Source organism: Rhinolophus hipposideros (genome assembly GCF_964194185.1).
Source record: "Rhinolophus hipposideros genome assembly, chromosome: 22".
In the NCBI taxonomy this organism is placed as follows: domain Eukaryota; kingdom Metazoa; phylum Chordata; class Mammalia; order Chiroptera; family Rhinolophidae; genus Rhinolophus; species Rhinolophus hipposideros.
The window spans coordinates 8,805,464-8,825,858 of record NC_138068.1 but is presented as its reverse complement, the minus strand read 5'-3'; the positions used below and the strand labels follow the sequence as shown (position 1 = coordinate 8,825,858).

At 39.9% G+C, this 20,395-nt stretch overlaps 1 protein-coding gene across 6 annotated transcripts in view; it reads right to left on the bottom strand.

The window, feature by feature from the left end:
- Positions 1-1,355: 1,355 nt before the first annotated feature.
- The window catches only part of ADNP (activity dependent neuroprotector homeobox), a 32,246-nt gene continuing 13,206 nt past the window's right edge, over positions 1,356-20,395 (bottom strand). For 3 of the 6 annotated variants that reach the window (XM_081034353.1, XM_081034355.1, XM_081034354.1), the window contains 3 exons: positions 12,500-12,612; positions 10,639-10,731; positions 1,356-5,949 (listed from right to left, as the gene is read on the bottom strand). In XM_081034353.1, the coding sequence (XP_080890479.1) occupies positions 2,842-5,949; positions 10,639-10,731; positions 12,500-12,607 (3,309 nt within the window). In that variant the 5' untranslated portion in view covers positions 12,608-12,612 and the 3' untranslated portion in view covers positions 1,356-2,841. Of the gene's footprint in view, positions 5,950-10,638; positions 10,732-12,499; positions 12,613-15,768; positions 15,788-16,184; positions 17,990-20,395 lie in introns of those variants that run through there. The other 3 variants (XM_081034358.1, XM_081034356.1, XM_081034357.1) reach the window with 3 other exon arrangements.

Below are 20,395 nucleotides of genomic sequence, written 5' to 3'. Positions count from 1 at the left end.
ATAGCAAGTTTAATGGCTTCTAGTGAAGAGTTTCACACAGGGAACGCCCCAAGCTTGTGTAGATCCTTCAGACCTGACACTCGTTTTCCCTTCTGAAATCGTCTGCATTTTTACAAATGGGCAGCAGGCATGTGGGCCAAACGAACTATAGGGTAATAAAAGGAGATCCTTTTCTAGTTAGATCTTAAGAGGGGACAAAGAGCTATTTGATAGGAACTCTGGAACTGCTAAATGACAGGGAACCAAAGATGGTCCAGACAGTGCTGCACACGGTGCGCCAAGGAAACCAGTGCTGGTCGGTCTGACTTGGCAACTCACGGCCACAAAAAAATCTGAAGGGCGAAAAGGAAAGTTCTCCAGAATTATGTAACTCGATAAAAATCTACAGAATTGTTCAAGCTACAGTTATATTCTCTAATTAGAAGGTGGCCATTTGCCACAGCTTTTATTTTCAGGTTATTCCAAAAGCAAACAGTAGCAACAGATTCTTTTAAAATGGCTTTTATTGAGACACTTTTAGGGCTTCTGCAACATTTCTATTTGGGAATCTTCATTTCCAATTCTTAGGTGGCTAAACTCTTTTCTGAATGCCAACAAGGTCCACTCCCACCACCTTAGCAAGGAAGCACACCCATGTCTCTGCTCCAATGTCCAACCAGGAATCCCCCCACACAGTTTTACACAAGTCTCTCATTAGTACTCCATGTGGGACTCCTAAGCACAGGCCACGTTCTTCCCACCTGTTAATTTAGGCAGAGTAAAATTTCAAAACAAATGTGAGATGGCTTCAATTCAGCTGGTATTACTATCCTCAAGAGAAAGACCTTCTCAACACGTTTTTATGATTTGGTATTTGGGGACATCCTGTCCTAAATATTAGCTGGTGTTCACAGAACTTATAGCCTAACTATAGAACAGAATTAATAGCTCCACGCCAGCCCCTAACACCCTGAAGATTCGATTCCTGCGCTTTTTCCTGTATCGTTTTTGAGTAGCACAACATTTTAGGGGAAGGCTGGTCAAATTTCTCCTCTCAGGTAACAAAAGCATTAACAAATCTTTTGGAAAGAGGAATTATGGAAACCAGCCACTTCCTAACTCTTTAGGCCACCTGGGAAGTGACGGACCAGCCCCTGGCCTCTCCATGGATCAGAGGGAGATCCCATCATTGTTCTAACTGCTGAAAGCAGCCTAACTGGCCATCTTGTAACTTCCCGTTCTTTAGTACGAGTTGCTCTTGGACATCTATGCATAGTAAATATACCAGCTTCTTCCACCTTGAAAGCCCTCCAAATGTGTGATCTCCAAAGCCTTTTTCTTAATAGCAAGATGGTAAGAATTATAACAAAAGAGAGAGTAGTTGACTGTTTAGTAAGTACAATTGTTCCCATTATAAGGTGAAAACTAACATTCACTTCATTTAGAAGAAAGAACATCAGGGCATTAAGATTCTGCTTGCAAATTAACTCCAATTTATGTTTAACATCTTTTTATCATTGAGACATTTACATATATAAGCAGGCTCTGCTCCTTAACAAAAGGGGAACTGAAAAACTCAAGGATGTTTATTTTAGCAGTCAAAAAAGGAAAAAGACCAAACAAAACCAAAAGAATTTGTAACAGGTGCCTTGGGAGAAAGCATTCTTTATGCCAATGGCAGATCTTGGTCTTCCACAAGTTTCCTCAGTGGCTGCGGCTTCCATCGCTGGTGAAAGAGCCATGGCATCAACTGGCACAAGACATAATGGACACACAGAACTGTAATGTGTAATAAAGCAAATATTTACATTAAGCACAATACAGCAATTTATTTAGATGCTTAAAATGAATACAAAGGGAAATAAAGATCACAAAATTATACATACTACAACAGTGTGTCATATATTAGATGGTATAAATGAATACACCAGGTGGCGTTTAACTAAAGATAAAACTAAATATCCAAAATGCAGCACTCATTGGTTTGCTGCTTCAACACAACACACTTTCATACAGATCTAAAAGGTGTCAAAATTAGTAGCTGCAAAGTCAATTCTTGCATGTGATTTTAGCTTAAAAGATTTCAGAGAACAGATCTGAAATACCAGTTTTTGTTTTGTCAGCTGTAATGTCAGGGATATTCAGAACAAGAAAAATTCTATAATACAAGAGAGTCCAGATATGTATCTTATGTGGCTGGCCTCTGCTGCAAGATTGTACAAGGTTATGTGCAAAAACTAAGTCTGTCCAAAAGTTCATACTAGCATAATTTCAAGCTTTTGCTAGGTAAACTAGATATAGCATTTATTACACAGCAAGGGCAACACTAAAAAAAGAAACAAATCTATGATGGGTACACAATAACAATATCATAAGCATCACTTGAATAGGTCTAAAAGACTGTACAAATATACATTTCAACTATTCAGAATGAATACATGAAAAAAAATCAATTTTCCCCAAAGTCTACTATACACATTGGACTGGTAGCTTGTATGTTGGCCCTACACTACCATGTGAATCAGAATAACACTTCTCAATGACATCCAACCAAACATTTTACAGAGGGAAAGAAATATTGAGAAGGCAGATAAAATAAACCTCTGCTTTTCCTCATGTGCATTTATGAGCCACCAGCTTATTCACATTTAGTTACTGTCTGCCACAGCAAGTTCGGAAGTAAGATCAGCCAATCACGTGTCATAGAAACAACCATTGGGATTGCAGTGGCCACTTGTCCCTACAGCCTGATGACCCAGCACTCAGAAGGCAGTACCAGTTAGAACAGAGCTTTGCAGTCACACTAAAAGGAGAATAGAGTTCCAGGCTGCAGCATGTCACTGACGCCAGAGCACCCGGCACTTATGCCTGCTGGCTGCTCAGTTTAACTCCGGTTAAGCTGCCGTGCATTGGCTCGGCTACTCCATCAGTCATGTTGTCAAACTGCTCCCCATCCTCACTGTCAATTGTGCTATTCTGCCACTCAATCTGTGGGGTGGATAAGCGCTCATCATTTTCAGATGCATTCTTCCACTGTGACTGGTCCTTGGACCAAAACCCTTCAACTTTTCCATAGGAACTATTCTTCCATTTCAACTGCTCCCTGTCACCTTGCATGGTAGCCTGTTTTTTGGCAGCTGGCTTACTGCTCCTTGCATCTTCGCTCTGGGAAGACTCGTCGGACCAGGTTCCGGGTTTGATTTCGCACGTGTTGTCCTCAAAGTCTGACACTTGCTGGGAACCAGGGCCGCTTTCAGATGGAGAAGCACCATCTTTCCATTCCACGTCATCCTGCTCCACCTCACTATCAGAAGCGTCATGCGTTAGTTTGGTTGGTTGCTCAGTCAAATGAATAGTTTCGTATTTTGAACCATCCTCGTCTTTTTGGTCTAGCTTCTCCTCAGATTCTAAAGCATCCTCAGAAATTACCTTCGGTATGTGCTCCTCTGGATTATCATTAGGGATTTTAGGCTCAACTTCAAAAACGGGGTCAAAAGGGCTACCACTTCCATTGGATTCTTCTTCCAAATTTTCAAAACTGTCAGAGGAGCTGTCGTCTTCCTTCCCGAGGCTGAGCTTTTTGTCTGCAGTTTTACTAGCATTGACTCTGGAATCCTTCTCATCGTGATTTTCAAACAGCCACTCGGCGTCAAAATCCATCTCATGCTTGACTTTGTTTAACTCTTTCATGTTGAAGCCCAGTAACACGCCAGGCTTGTATCTCTCACAGTCCCGGACACACTTCTTCCTCTTGTTACTAAAATGGGAAGCAATGTCACTCTTCCACAGCCATAAACTGGCCGCCAGCTTCTCAATCTCTCTCCTGGTGGGATAGGGCTGTTTGTTGAAATACTTGGTTAGGAAGCTTTTCCTGGCTTCATAGGAATCATCTTCATGACCCTTGGGGTCTAAAGCTAAAACAACAGGCTCCTCAGGCTTCTCTTCAAAGAAGCTGGGTGAATCGCTATCATCATCTAACTTTCTCTTTTTCAGCAAGGGAAATTCCATTTGCTCGTAAGTGCGCTTCACAGGTGCCAGGCCTGGCGACTGATTGAGCCGAGAGGGCGCATTCGTCTTATCCTGGCCATTCTGGGTCTTGCCAACTCCCCTGCAGTGCACCAGATGCAGAGTGATAGTGGAGGCGGTCATGTTGCTGGTATACACACCAAGGCAATGGATACACTTGTAGGTGAGCTTTTTCTCCACCGGATGAACCGTCTGAATAACCTGGTGCCTCTCTCGTAAGTGATGTGCAAGTGCATCAGATATGGGTCCTTTTAGGATTGAAAAGCAAAGAGGGCAAAGGGTCTTCCCGACATCTTTTTTATAGGGCACTGCAGCTTGAGGTGAACTTTTTACAGGGATATCTGCCTTTTCCTGAACTTTTGGCTGTGGCTTTGGAGGGACTGGAGGGTTATTTTGGGCATGGTAAGCAACCGACTCAGCTGGGGCATCCCTCAGGTTGTATGTGGTTACAAGGAGGTGAATGTTAGTGTGACTACCCTGCTGTAATGTCAAATCAAAACTCAAAGTAGAATCTGTTTTAGGTCCCATCTCTTCATCAATGTGAACCATCCTCATGTGTGCCGCCATCTTTTCCACATCATTGAAAGTTGAACGGCAATATGGACAAGACAGACCATGAATTAACATATGGTTGAGCAGGGTATCTGTGGGCAAATAGCGATTACAGTAGAGGCATTTGCTAGTAAAATTGTGTATTTTCATAATGTAGTTGGCTACTGCTGGGACTTTCTCAGCTTTATGTTCTTTTTCGAAGTGCACACTATAGACATTTTCAGGAAAAAGCTCATTACAGATTGTACATATTTTCCACTTTTGAGTTGAGGAAGTATTGGCTGGGGGAGGGCCCGTGGCAGCTGCAGGAGGTTTGGAACTGGACTGACCTAATACTCTGGATGCCTGTGACTGGGAGAGGGAAGGAGACTTTAACTGGCCTGACGAGAGAGAAGAGGCATTCGCAGACTGCAGAGAGTATCTCGCTGGTGCCTGGGACCTCTGCTCTGACCCAAGCCCGTAAGATCTTCCATTTCCACTTGGAAGCAACTGCTTCACAGACTGAGACTGCTGAGGGATGGAAACTGGTGCGTTGCCGCCTAGACCCAGTCGCATTGACTGACCAACGCCGTAGCCCTGGCCTACCGATTTGACTCCATAGTTGTTCTGCTGTAGGTGAACATTGGACATCATGTTGACTCCTGTAGAATTTAAGTTAGGCTTTGGTATTGAGAGTCGATTCACCATCTGCTGTGATGGCAAAGACCGGACGTTTCCGGAAGCAAGGGAACCAATTCTAGATTGGAGTCCCATGCCCTTCTTCTCTTGAGGTTTGGGAGCAATTAGCATCAAAGGTTTGGAGCGGGGAACTACCACGTTTGTGTGGCCAATCATGGCAGTGACCTGATAGCCTATGCGTTCATGGTCTTCGATGACATGCTGTACCAAAGCTTCGTAGGACTTTGGCATGAAAAGGCATCGCTTGCAGTGGATACTCCCCTCTTCACGAGCATTTGGGCCTAAGGGGACGGCACCATTGAGTGATTTTTCACCAGCCTTTGCTATGTAAGGTGCTGCCACGTGCTGAAAGTGTTCCCTGTAAATGTGCTTCCTAACGATCTCGTACAAAGGGTCTCGGTAAGTGCACTTCTTGCAGTAATACACAGCTTGCTCCACACTATCAGCCTGTTTAGGTTTAAGGCCATCGCTTCTGCTTTTATCTTTCAAAGTGCTCAGGCTGCTACTGGGTGCGCTGGCGTTCGGAGCATGGAATATTTTAATGTGTGTTTCCAAAGTCTTTTTGTCTGCATTGAAGGTACAGTAGGGGCAATTAAGAAGAATCCTATTTTCAAAGTCTTCACTATGGACATTCCGGAAATGACTTTTGTAGGCAGAGAAGAATTTTGAAGAAAATGGACAAGCGCTGCAGCAAAAGGGTTTTGTCCGATAGTCCTAAAGAAAAGACAAAACTGGAATCAGAATGCCACTTCAGATAGGCAATGACAGGTTCTAGGTTTTTGTCCAGACATTCTGTTTTAATAGACATGTTATTTTTCAGAACCAAAATTAATGAATTTCTTTTGCAAAATAAATTTTATGAAATATAAACTCAAATGAGAAAGCTGTTTTAAACTAAATACTTCTGAGTCCTATAGTGTAAATAAAAAAATCAGTAAGTTCTCATTAGTGTTTAGAAAAGACCAGAGTCACATTTGCTGATTAATTTTAGACAAACCAAAGACAAATATTTTACAGTTAGAAACGACAAGAATAAATTATATGCAATCACTTTCACTCTGTGAATCAGGAAGGCTTACAGTAAAATTCAGGGCCCAGAATGTTGTACAATTAGGCAATAAAATATATACCTTATACCTTTTATCGTTCCCATCAATGGAAAAATTTTCAAAGAAACAAGGCACGTCTTCAAAAATCTCGTTTTTCTCCCTCTGATCAAACAGTGCAGTATTCAGATTTCATTGCTGACCAAAAAACTGATTTGAAAAGCAGACCACCTTCTACAAGCCATGCTGTTCCTTCTCAAGCAAGAGCAGTTCCAAAAGAAGTAATGAAGTAATTCTTTGATTTAAATTAAAAAGTTAAATAAGAAAATGTCCTACAGACTGTAAGGAGTGCATGGTGTTAAAAAGCCAATGAAGCATTGCAGAATATACTGGTATCAAAGAGCAACTTCCAGAATTGTGCTCATTAATACGTGTACTTGGTCCTTTGATGAAGACAGGTGAGACACAAGGTTGGCCAGAGATGATCTCTTTTCCCTAGGAATCTACTTTGTTTTAGATATTGGTTTGAATCAAAATGAAATACTCTGCTCTTCCTTAAACCTCAATCCTTCTTTCGTGTTAGAATAGAGGCTTTGGGATTCATAAAATTGAACACTGTGTCGCGCTGGAAAGCTTCTGTACTGTAAAACTGTTGGTTAATACTTTTTCCTGGGGTAGTAATCAGAAAGAACCAGATAACTATACTATCATATTTCTGAGGTAGAGTTTAAAAGTACTAATTTCTTGCCAAGAATGCTTTGATACATGAACAGATCAATAACCCAGAATTACAATCACTACTGAAATAGGTAACAGTAAAGTTTGAAGTGAGTCACTTCTCCCTGTGGCAAAGGAAATACCACCTACTTATTCCCTCTTTCTGTCCTATCTTCACCTGATGATACTTGTTGGCACTGCTGGCACGTTGGACTAGCCGATATTGTTTTTAATTCCAATCTGTAAAAACTGAAGTCATACCTCTCTGTCACTACTATCCTACAGAGCCACTAAGCCCCTCCCTCATGGAGGCTGGGTGACGTCGACATAGAAAAATAAGAAAACTTAAATGGAAGTCTGATCCTCCTCTCTCCAGAAAAAACAAGGATTGCAACACAGACACAGAAAAATGATGGATAACCCAGATGAACAGAATGTCGGAGGAAACATTTTAGAAATAGAAGCCAAAGTACCTGGGGGGTGGTGGTGGTGGTGGTGGTGGTGTGTGTGTGTGTGTGGCCTGCTGGTACACAATGGGCTTCAGAACTTTTAAGTAACACAATCTCTAATTTTTACACTTGAAATTTTATCCAATGACAAAAAAGACACAAAGTTCTTCCTAGGTTTCCCTGCCACTTAAGAAAATATGAAATACAGTCATGTGTCGCTTAACAACAGGGATATGTTCGGAGAACTGCATCGTAAGGTGATTTTGTTGTGTGAACGTCGCAGAGTGCACTTACATAAACCTAGAAGGTCTAGCTGCCTACACTCCGAGGTAGTCTAGTCTGTATGGTCTAGCCTGTGGCTCCCGGGCTACAAGCCTGTACACAGCATGTCAGCGTACTGAATACTACAGGCAATCTTAACACAATGGTTAAGTATTATGTATCTAAACATACCCAACCTTAGAAAAGGTACAGTAAAAATATGGTATAGAAGATAAAAAAAAAAATGGCACACCTATAAAGAGCACTTACCATGAACGGATCTGGCAGGACTAGAAGTTCTCTGGGTGAGTCAGTGAGTGAGAGGTGAGTGAATGTGAAGGCCGGGGACATTCCTGTATGCTACTGTAGACTTTTAAACACTGTACACCCAGGCTACACTACATTTATAAAATATTTTTTCTTCAATAAATTAACCTTAGCTTATTGTAGCCTTTTACTTTATAAACTTTAAAACTTTGACTTTTTGTAATAACACTGAACTTAAAACAAACACATTGTGTAGCCATACAAAACTTTTTTCTTCATATCCTTAATTCTATAAGCTTTTTTTCTATTGAATTTTTTTAACTTAAAACTTTTTTGTAAAACACCAAGACACACACAGGGTCAGTATCATCATCAATATCGGTGTCTTTCACCTCCATCTCTTGTCCCACTGGAAGGTCTTCAGGGGCAATAACATGCACAGAGCTGTCATCTCCTATGGTGATAAATCCTTTTTCTGAACACCCTCTGGAAGACTTGCCCTGAAGCTCTTCTCGAGGAGGTGTTTCTCTTTTCAGAACTATGTCCATGGTGGTTTGCTTGGTTTGTTTTTTTTTCATTGCAGATTTGCTTCTAAGCAGATAATGCCACCATGAATAGTCCTCTTTACTACTGAGAACCTTTCGGTGTCTGGGTCCTCATTTTCAAACTTTTTATGGAATGCACAGAGGTCTGCAAAAGCTTCTGCCCAATCATTCACTGTGAATTTTCTTGGGGGTTCTTTTTCTCCTCCTGCAGTTTCCTTTCTCTTGCCTTTTCTTCGGCTATGTGTTCCTGTTCCAGTTCTAACAACTGCTCAGGAATCACTTCTAGAAGCTCCTCAATGTGATCCTTTATCCAGACCCAGATTAAAGTTGTCACCTCAACCACACCATGTTGAATTTTTGCGGCCTCTTCATCCTTGGCAAATCATTTGAAGTCATGGATGAACCTTTTGAATGTGTTCTTCTAGATGCTTTCATACATTCCTCGGGCTGACGTCAACCCAAGCCCAGGCGAGTTTCTTATGCAGTCATAGATACTATAATCCTTCCAGAATTGGGTCAGTGTCTTCCTCAGATGCAGCAACAGCCTGGGCAAGACCCTCCTCAGGCAGTAGGCCTTAAAAGCTGTTATAACTCCTTGACCTATTGGTTGGATCAAAGAGGGTGACTGGAGGCAAAAACACCACTTTGTTATTGGGATGAAGATCCCCAATAAAAAGGAGGGTGTCCGGGAGCATTACCAACAATAAGCAAGATCTTGAAAGGTATGTTATTCTCCAAACAGCAATTCTCCATTTTGCTGGTGTAACAATTCAGGAGGGCCCCTTGGAAGAGGAGCTGGGGCCTCTATGCTTTCTCACTGCTCTTGTAGTACACTGGCAGTGTTTATGCCTGGAGACCTGGGGAGCTCGCTGTGCCAGGTCACAAAGGGTTTCACATTGTAGTCTGCAACACAGCCCTCCAACAACACTGTTTATCCTGTCCTTAGAAGTCTTGAAACCTGGCACTGATTTGGCCTCCTTATGGATGAAAGTCCTTTCAGGCATCTGTTTCCAGAATAGGGAGGTTTCATCCATATAGAATATTTGCTCTGGCAAGTAATTTCCCTCCACAATCAGCTTATCTAGAGATTCCAAAAATTCTTCAGCTGCCTTCACACCAGCACTTGCAGACTTATCACTCACTTTATTCTTGAATCCTTTAAGCCACCCAGAGCTACCAGTAAATTCAACATTGTAGTTGGGTCGAGCCTTTTCTTTCAACATCACAAACATTTTGCTTTGGCCATGATCGTCATGGTGCTGTGAGGTCTTCAATCCAGATCATTAGAAGGTTCCCCATGTCTGAGATACGCCCTTCTCGAAATTTTGTTAGTCTTGTTGACTTCAATGAAGCAGGTGCTTTAACAGCTTCAGTCACTTTGTTCTTGTTCTTTAAGATTGTAGCTATGGTGGAGTGGGACATGCCTGACTGCCGAGCAATAACCATCACTGATTTTCACCTTCGTAGTCCTTAATCACTCTTAATTTTGTTTCCAGGTCAATCACTTAATGTGGCCTCTTACTGTAAACATTAGCAGTGGATTTTGTATACTAAGGGCCACGATGAACAAAACAACACAAGATTAAATCAAGCACAAGAGAAAATGATGCAAGCAAGAGACGCTGTAAACAGATGTATGAGGCTGCTGCTAGTATAATACAGTAGACTGTTTTACAGAAAACTTTTTATGTACGTAGAAAGTACAGACTCAAATAATAGAAAGTATAGTAACCATACAAACCAGCAGCAGTTGTTTATCATTATCAAATATTACTGTACGTAACTGTACATGCTGTAGTTTTACACGCGTGGCAGCGCAGGTTTGTTTACACCAGCATCACCACAAACATGAGAATAATGTGTTACGCTACTACCTTAACAACAGCTGCAACGTCACTGGGCCACAGGAATTTTTCAGCTCCATTATAATCGTATAGGACCACCACTGTATATTCAGTTCCAATACTGACGGAAATATGTGACGCAAGACTAATTTTGACATTTTTCACTTTAGGTTGTTGTCTATGAACAATCCATCACTCTAAAAGGCCTAGATAGAGCTGAGAAGGGAGTATGCCAGGGATGCTGCCATTTGGGGAAGCCTCCTGTGCCACTTACCTGGTTTTTTGTAAGTGAAGGGTCCCACAGTCCTACATCCTCCCATGTAGTGTTTTTCAAATAAAAGTCATTAGGTTCAAACTGTTTAAAATCCTAGAAAACAGTGAAAGAAGTTTACAAAAACATAGTGGTATCAACTCTACCCAACCTTACATATATGTCCTATCTCTTAACTAGGCTTAGAGGGATGCACTGGGAAACCAACCCCACCAAGAACTAAATTAGGAGCCATGAGGCTCTGAGGAAATGTAAAAAGGCATATGGAAGTCGCACTGAACATTTTGTATCGACCAAACATTCCCCTAGTGGTTAGACAGGTTTCCAAGGAAAACGTTGACGGTTCTAATTCAATACAAATTTTAGCCACATACTAACACCGAAGTACCCTTCATTAGAGTATTGTAACTCTTCAGCTGTAGTACTAGAAGGGACTGTATCGGTCACTTACAGCACTACACACGTGATATTCCGCTTTTGTGCAATAAATAAAATTGGGGGTAGGGCAGGGTAGGACTGGGAAGAAAACACAGGACTTCTGAACCCCAAAAGGAAGAAAACTATTCAAAGAAACAGTATTATGTTAAATTTATACTCTTACATAAAAATGTAATGGCCTGCTTCCCCCCAGGCTAGGAAGATATAAAGTCTTAGGGTATAATTCCCCTTGCTCCTAAAAGGTTCACAGTTCAGTGTGGGAAAATCAAGTACATATAAATTCCAGGATATGTAATGGGTATAATAATGGGAGGAACAAATCAAATACAGGATAGAAAAAGTACCTCATCCTTTGCATTATTTATTCTTGAGACGATTACCCACTGAGTGCAGTGTGAATGGACTGTTCCACAGGCAGAGCTACCTAAACCTGAGGGGCTGGAGAGGGAGTGGGGTGAACTCCACACTAGGGACAGCGTAAGAGAGAAGCCCACGTTTGAGAAGCTTCAGTCTACATGATAAACCCCTAGACTATTATTAGTGGTAATAAGGAAAAAACCTGTTGAATGAGGAAATTGCGTTTTTACTTTCAATTCCATCCAACCGTTTACTAAGTGCCTATATGTGCCCACCCTGTGCTGGGCATACACAGATGGGCAAGGTAGTTATGGTCCCTGACCAGCTGGAACTGAAAGGCTAGTGGGGAAAATAGTTTTAAACATTTCTTTTCAATCAGAGGCTTTGATCAACTAACCATAAGACCTGGAGCAATGAGACCTAAAAAAGGAGGAGACCAACGCACTGGCAACCCCACAGGGCTATTACCCAGCTCATAGAAGACAAAGGCTAGAGAAACAGTTTGTAAAGTCCAAACTGTTACACAAGGGGAAGATAATAGCCTATGATGGGTCAAAAGGGCCAACAAATGCTCAAATCCTAAGGAAAGAGACAACAAGCATCCAAACCACCAGGCCTCAGCAATCAGAAGGTCAACCAGAACATTCAGGTATGTCAGAATGAGAACAGGCTCTGGAGTCCCACAGACAGACCCTGCCTGCCACATACTTAGCTGTGAGGTGGACCTATTTTCTTAATCTGTGAAGTGGAGGTAAGAATTCCTAAGCACCCCTCACCCCCAGGTATTGTTTTAAGGATTTGAATTTAGAGACAATTTTAAAGTATCTAGTAAAATGTCTGATATGAGTAGGCCCTCAATGGTAACTGCCTTTGCTTCAGGATGCAAAGATGAAAAAGCCCATTTTAGGGAGATGGGAACAAGTTAGGCTAATTCAGAAAGCTCTGGCGAAGCTAATGCTGTGGTCAAAATTAAGAATCCCGCCTAAGAATTAACCATCCTGGCCACTGACACAAAGTAACCAATCAAAAGCTGAGTTATGTTAAAATTAAAAAATGACATGCTACTTACTTCTATGTGTTCTTTACAGTATTCCAACCCAATGTCACTAAGTATTTTTTTCACAGTTTTCCGGGCTTTTCTTAAACTGCCAAGATTGTTGACAGGAAGTTGGAACATAGTTTCTATTGGAAAAAAAAATTTTAAGTCAAGTCAAAACATGTACAACTTGTAATATTTACTAATTCCACTGATGGATCAAAAACCCTGGCCCAACCTCACAAAAAAGGTGAGTATCTAGCATGTTCTGAATACTTAAAGCAGGTAGGCAAAATAAATACTCTCCGATCTTTTCTATTTTTAACAGGACATTTTATGTTATAGATTGGCTATGAATCTAATCTGGCACAATTCTGATTAAATTTTTGATGAACTTTTAAAGTTAAGAATTAGGTTAATACCAACAAATTATTTTAAAATCAAGTGTGAGTGCTTTTCTCCTTGTGATGTCGAACCTCTGAAAATAGAAAATGCTCACCACTTCAGCATCATTACCACAGAATTTTGAGTGCCAGGGAAAGCAGCTTTTGTTGTCTGGGAACTCTCCTGCACACTGCTATGGTATTCTTAAACATTCTTCAAAGTTTCTGTATACTACGCAAACTAAAGACACTAATGGTTGTGTAATTTGCCCCTCAGCCAGCACCATACCTGGGCAAAAGCATTCACTTATAGTCATGGAATGAATGCTGAGAAGGGGAAAGAAAGCTGGGCACTCAGCACCAGGGCAAATAATGGTAACTATTATAGATTTTGGGGGATCCTTTTAAAAATGAAAAAATGTATGTGTGTGAGGGAATTGAAAGATTATTTAAATGACCTAATATACCAAAGAAGAAATTTAGATTCACTTTCCCCAAGTTCCTTAAAAACAAAGGTTGAGAAAATAAAATTAGTAAAACTTGGGTGGTTGAGAATTCATATGGCTTCCAATAAGAGCATAAATGTTTCTTATAAAGTATGGTAACAATTTATCATCAATTTAATAATCTAAATTTTACAGAATATTAAAGTAGTTCTAAAAACCAAAAGAAAAGGCAAAAACAAAAGCATCAGGAATTAAAATTTAAGACATGCAAATCTGCTTTTCTAATAAATAAGGGCTGTTACTCTTTAATACCCTACCATTTATAAACCACAAAAAGTCAATCCAAAAGTAGAAAGATGTCACATTACCTCATTTATTATTCTAAGCCAAAAGTCAACATTAACTATGTAAAACGGAAAGAAAAAAAGGGTGAAGCCTACCAAAACAGACAATAACTCCTAGAAATTCTGAATCCAGATTTACCAGAACTTAGACGTCTCAAAATATTCTATATGAAGAACCAAAGAGTAACTGAGGCCAAAAGAGAAATGTATTTCACTGAGAAACACCTATCAGCCTTTTCATCTTCAAGGCGGAACTCCTGCTAGCTATGAAACGTGACTATGGCCAGTGTCCTCTGTACTCTCTGCCATTCAGTAACCTGTGTAACATTTAGCTAACAGCAGACTTAGAAGTCATTTCTGATACAAATTGATGTGCATTCAAAACCAAACTGATTATTCCCTATGGAAATCTGATTGCTAACTTGTTTTAAACCATCAAAAAGAGTAACAATTTTAAACCAGAAAATTTTTTTAATCAGTTGCTCAATAAAACAGTTCCACAAACCAGGTCATCAAATGAAGAGACCAGGCATCAAAATGGATGCCACGGACACCCAAGCCTGAGAAGAGACATTGTTTCTCCATTCATTTCATAACTGGGGGCCAAAATCCAGTTCTTTTGGAACTTCTCAAGTTACTCCTGCTTCACTTCAGAGCAGAGATGTGCCAGGAGGCAACCATTACTGATTTTCCCTATATCCTGGATAAGCAGCCCAGCAAAACAAATACACAGAGATTTGGGTACGTGGCCACCATCAAAGCCACCAGTCTATAGAGAAAACATCCAAGGAAGTCAAACTGCAGCTCAGGATAAAGGAAAACCCATTTTCCTATGGAAAATACCAGGGATTCTAAGTGCCTAGCCACGGCTAACTAACAAAGTTGTGTGAAGACCTCCAAAGGAAGCACCTCAGTGCACGGTAGGCACGCAATTTATCCATCCACAGTTCTGAAAAAGTGTGTATGCTCGTATTGGAGCTTCGTGACAAGAAACTTACAGTTTATAATATAAAAAGTGACATTTCTGCCATAGAGTAAATCTCAAGTTTACTTATTTAGGCTGAATTTAAAAGGCTTATAAATAAAATAGTGACACTGCTTATTGGAAAATGCTTTATAAAAAAATGGTTCTTTGTTCTATGATTAGCAACTAGGAGGAACCAAAGTTAAAGTTTACACTGAAAGAAGTAGAATAGTCTAAGATTGTAATTGTCTTCACGACATTTCTAATAACCTTGGGAATTCTATCACCTGCCCCTTTTCCCAGATGGAGGTGCCCTCTTCTTTATGTATTTGCTGATGGAGGCCTTTTCCAATATTGTGTTCATCTAGAGCTGGAATAACACATTCGTAGTATGTGTTACCAACCTCAAAAGCATTTACAAAGTGTTTTTTTTTTTCTTTAAACAATTTTCTTGGTATATAAAACAGGCACACAGTACGGGAATATAAGCAAGGAAAGGTCCCTCCTACTCCTATTCTACAGCCACAGCAGCTCCCCTTCCCAGAAAGGGCTACTTGTCACCATTTCTTGTGTTTCTCTCTTGAACTTTTTCTATGGTAGTAACAAGCCAAAGGTTCCTTGAAAGGAAGCCTCCAACAAACGGTCAGTTAGACTTATTATGGGTGATAAGAAAAAGAACTCCCTACTGCTTGTTGTTAAGAAACAACTTCAAATTAACTGCTGGCTCCAGGGTTCATTAATGTTATCTATTTGATTCTTATTTAAATACCTTTGCAAGAACTACCCCGGCCTCCTCCCCACTCCTTAAAAACCGTCTGAATTAGAAATCTAGACAAAGGGCCCATAACTTCAGTAACTAAACAGTAGAACAAAGTAAAATAGGAAATCAACTGCCAGTTTCCTTACTTTTGAATAGAAAGAGAGCTAAAAACAGAATATTTACAATCATTAGTTGTCCCCAAGTGGCTAGTCCTTTCTCTTGAGTAGCTGTGGCTATCAGGATGGCTATTTTTCACAAGGGCAGCACCTCTACTCCAATATCAAGGAGCGCTCCCTTCAGCCAAACCATAATCTCTCAGCTCATGGCATAAAAAAGGAAAAATATCCCATTTAATAGAACAGTATCATCGATCATCTGTTTACCAATCATTTTCAGAGCACCTACACTTTGCCAGTCAATGTAGTAGAATAGAGAGATGAACAGGACACAGTTCTTCCTGGTCAACCATCCACCAATTCTAGGGGATGGGAGCTAGAGCACAGTTGGCACGAGGTTCCTGGAGGAAAGAACATACGTGTTTTGTTTTGCCTGCCCAACTTCTCTTGGACCCACTCCTGCTGCTACTGATGTGCAGTCGGTTAGGAGGCCCTTTGTCCATCAGAGTAGAGTGTACATGACTCAGGTAGGCCAATTAGAGTATTCTATCTCTGTAGACACTGATTAGTACAGAGTTGGACATGCGATTCAAACAGGGCTGACAGTGATGCTGAAAAGCAGAGTCAGGACCTGCTACTACATGGAGAAAGCAGAGGGAAGGAGAGTCCTGTTGACACTGCTTAAGGTCCTCAATCCAGCTGTACCTTGTGCCTAAAAGAGCCTCCATGCCCATCTGTGAATTTTCAGAAACACGAGAACACACACGATCATTTTTGCTTAAGCTTTGGTTCAATGTCACTTGTAACGTAAAGTCAGACCTATAGTGCGACATAGAAGACACAGTGAGTAAGAGGGAAGATGGAGAATTTCATGCAAAATAATTATACTTGTGAACTGGGTCTAGTAGGAATAGGAGTTTGACAGGAAGATACAGTTATTCTGGAAGATGCTTTGGCCCCTGGTTTCATTAATCAAAAACAAAACACTATATGGAAAGAGTCAAACACTTTCTAAATGCTAAAAGAATTTGGGGAAAGCTCAACAGCCCATTAATAACAGTTTAATATTCGCAAGTGTTTAATTAACAATTGAAGATAAGTAACTTTTGGTAAGCATATAAGACCTGATGAACTAGACTTAAACAATTACTTTTTCAGAATGATTTAAATTTATTGTTGAATGATTCAGCCACACTCCTTTTTCCCATCAATCTTTGCAAATTATACTCATACTACTAATTGGTGCCAAAACATTGAAGTTTTACTAATCCTGGGCCAAACTCCTAATCACATGCTTTCTTAAGAAAGCAAGAGTCAGGTGACCAAAACAAAAATCTAAGACCTGTAGCCCTAGGCTACAGATGATTTAAAACCATACAAATATATACACGTAAGACTGATCAAATACATGCACCTCTTTCCCCTCTAACTACCAAAAGCAAAAATACTCCTGTACTCCAAGTACCAAGAGGGTTAGCATAAAGGCAGAGTGAGCCTGTCTCATGAGGAAGTATCTGTAGGCTGAATCTGTATGGAGGGAAGGAAGACGATACAACATCAATAACTGCGGACTTGACTGAAGCAAAGAGCTCATTAACTGAGAAACATAATTATAATCATTTATGAAAAAACCCCAGCTCTGCCAAAAGGCTTGGATCTAGTCAGGTGTACTCAGAATCTTTTGGGTCAGGAAGATGGAGGGAAACCCAACAGATGGCAATGCTAGTTTAGCAGGATCAAGGCAAAGTCTGCAGGACCCAACACACCAAGAGTCAGTGGGGCTTGTCTATATATGGTAGTCCCTCTGCAAAGCTACCAATCAAAGGTGGCATCATTTAGTCCCTGTTTTTAGGGGTAGAAAAAAAGCAGAAAAGCATCTGTAACTGTGCCATCAGAAAGCAAAAGAAAACAAAAAAAACCCCAAAACAAAATAAAACCCAACCTTAAACCTTTGACCAGGCACTGATAATCAACCCAGGAGAGAAAAAAAAAAAAAAAGCTTCCAAATCAAACTTCCCTAGATAATGTTTTAAGCTACTGCAAGTGTGGATCTAACATGACATTTTCAACTATATAATTCTTCATACTTTTAATATGCATTCTTGTATGTTATTTCCCAAGTTCCTAATAAGAATGTGTCAATTTAACATGCCAGGAAATACAAAGCAAATATGATCATATGTCCTAGTTTCCATCACCTGCTGGTATAACCCACTACTTTCTAATATTTGGGAACTGAAATCTGAACTTATACCAGAGTGACAACTAATGTATCAATTGTTACATTAGTGAATGCAAACCCACATTTCTGACAACGTACAAAGAGCTACACAAGGATGGTTACACTCCTTCCTGGTGACACCTAAACACAAGCTGCTTAAACTAGTGGTTTTCAACCCTGCCCCACCACCCAGAGCTGAGACTCTTGTTTTTAAAGAAAACTTAGTTGAAATATAAAACAGAGAAAAGTGGAGGGGCTCAGATTTAAATGAATAAAGGAAGAAAAAAATTCTCTGCCCTCAAACATCTCCTTGAAATAGTTACTTGTTTAAACTAAGCTCATAATACAGACTTATGCCAAGGTGGCCGTCTACTGAAACAAAACCTGGACCTAATGGGCAATCAACCAAAATAGGAAGTTGGATAGGTATGGCAGAATTCCAACAGTTTAGTGAAAATCTCCCCTAAATAAAATTAGTCTGATCAGAATATGGTTATAAGAAGCCCACAGTAAGCATAAGGATTAGAACATAGTTTATACTTTGATGTTGTCTTTTAAATATTTGTGCATTAAAGCTGTAAAGATAAATATAGTCTCTTTGGGAATATATTTTACCGGGACGGAGAAAAAAAACAAAGGCTAGAAATGATGCCATTATTAGTGAAGAAAATGGCTGCTGTGTTTTCTAAGTTTATAAAAATTAGGAAGACATTAAAGTAACTACAATATAAATAATTTCAGTTTTGGTAACCTGATCAACCCAAATTGATATTTAAGAAATTCAGATCTTTGATACTAAAACAAAGTATAGGTAGTTGACCTTTGAACAATGAGGGGATTAGGGGCACTGACGCCCTGTGCAGTTGAAAAATCAAAGTATAACTTTTGACTCCCCCCAAACTTAACTAATAGCCTGTTAACCAGTAGTCTTACTAGATAACATAGTCGATTAACACATATATTGTGTTATATGTATTATGTACTATATTCTTATAATAAAGTGAGAGAAAATATTAAGAAAATCATAAGAAATCATTTACAATACTATACATATTTATTGAAAAAAACAACTGTGTATAGTGGACTTGCGCAGTTCAAACCCGTGTTGTTCAAGCATCAACTGTCCTCCAATTAATGCTGATATAAGTATTTACATAAAAAATTTTATAACCTAGACTGGAGGTTTAAGAGTCAGATATTTGAAGTTTCTTTAAACTACCAACCTAACTAAAAAAATGTTGTTATATTGTTTTCTAAAAAGCTAGGCATTTTAAGAAGAGTCTCATGAAGAGAATCAAAGCATCAGTTACTTACTGTTATCCATGATGGTACTTTTTAAAAAACTGATTTTGTGATGTCTCTGTGGAACATTTCAGACCCATAAGATAAAAACTAGGCAGAACGAGAACACCACTCCCATATTTATGCACTCTCTTTCCCTCCTACCTCCTCAGCCGCAGATTTCATACCTGTTAATAACACTCAGAGTAAAACTGTGGTGATGGCAAAACACTGTTCTCTTTTTATAACCAATAATGCTTATCTTTCCTGAAATCTGAAGTGGTGAAAATAGACATCTTATTTGCTTTTAAGCGTGTCACTAAGTCCTACTTTTAAATTAAACCACTTGTATAAAGGTTTATATATTTGTAAAGCCATGCTGGAAGACCCTCCAACCAGTGAGCACATGGAGAGCCCAGAACCCACATTAAGTCTGGAAGCAATCCTACTCAGTCTTTTTCTAAAACACGGTCTTGAACAGAAGCGGCTGATCTTTCAATTTCCTATAAATTCGGGTAAAAGACCTTCCATATGCCAGAAGCTCCTCATAAAAAGGCAGCTCTGTCTTCTTCTGCCGCTCTCTTCCTCAGTCCCAAATACTACAGAACAAGTAATTGATTATCTACAGGCATAGAATGCCTCTCTGGATTAGCAGATAAAACTGTGCAGCATGACAGAGGTAAGAAAAGAGTTTAGTCTCCTCTCTCAATCTTACCAGAAAATCTGCAGCAGTGTTGAGGCTAAAACAGGGGACATTAGGAAAGCCCAGGAGGATTGGAAAGAGAAAGTACTTTGCCAAGTGAAGACATACTTATACCAAAAGCTACATGTGAACATCGCTTATATTGCTTAGGAGAATCACCGGAACACTGTTAATGAAGACAAGCAGGCAGGAAACGTAACCTATTTCTGTTTTCTTCTTAACTACTAACTGCATTGACTTTTACTATCCTGTTTGATAATAAAAGAAACCCAGTTCATTAAGTGTCAAACACAAAATTGCCTCCACTTCAGGAAAAGAAAAAAACCTTTGATTTTCTTCAAGTTTTTAACCAAATCAATTATTAAATTCTGTGTAATTTTCATAGTGAGTTCTCTGGTAGGTAGACTATTTATGAAGGCAAAGTGAGTATATTTATCTAAATACAGCATCCTATACAGAAACATTTGGCCATAGGAATACTTTGGGCCACTTTCTATAAACATGTGAATGAATCCCTTCCACAAACAACCCTGTTCTAAGAGACTATCTCTTTGCCTGGTCACCTCAAGTGAGGGAATTTACAGAAACCCCACAGCTCAGTTCACAAATTTACTATTTACATTTTGTAACCTGCCCACAACTCTCAGCTCAGCTATAGAAGTTGAATCACGTAGCCAGCCTTTCAAGTTTTTAAGGTATCGCCTCCTTCCT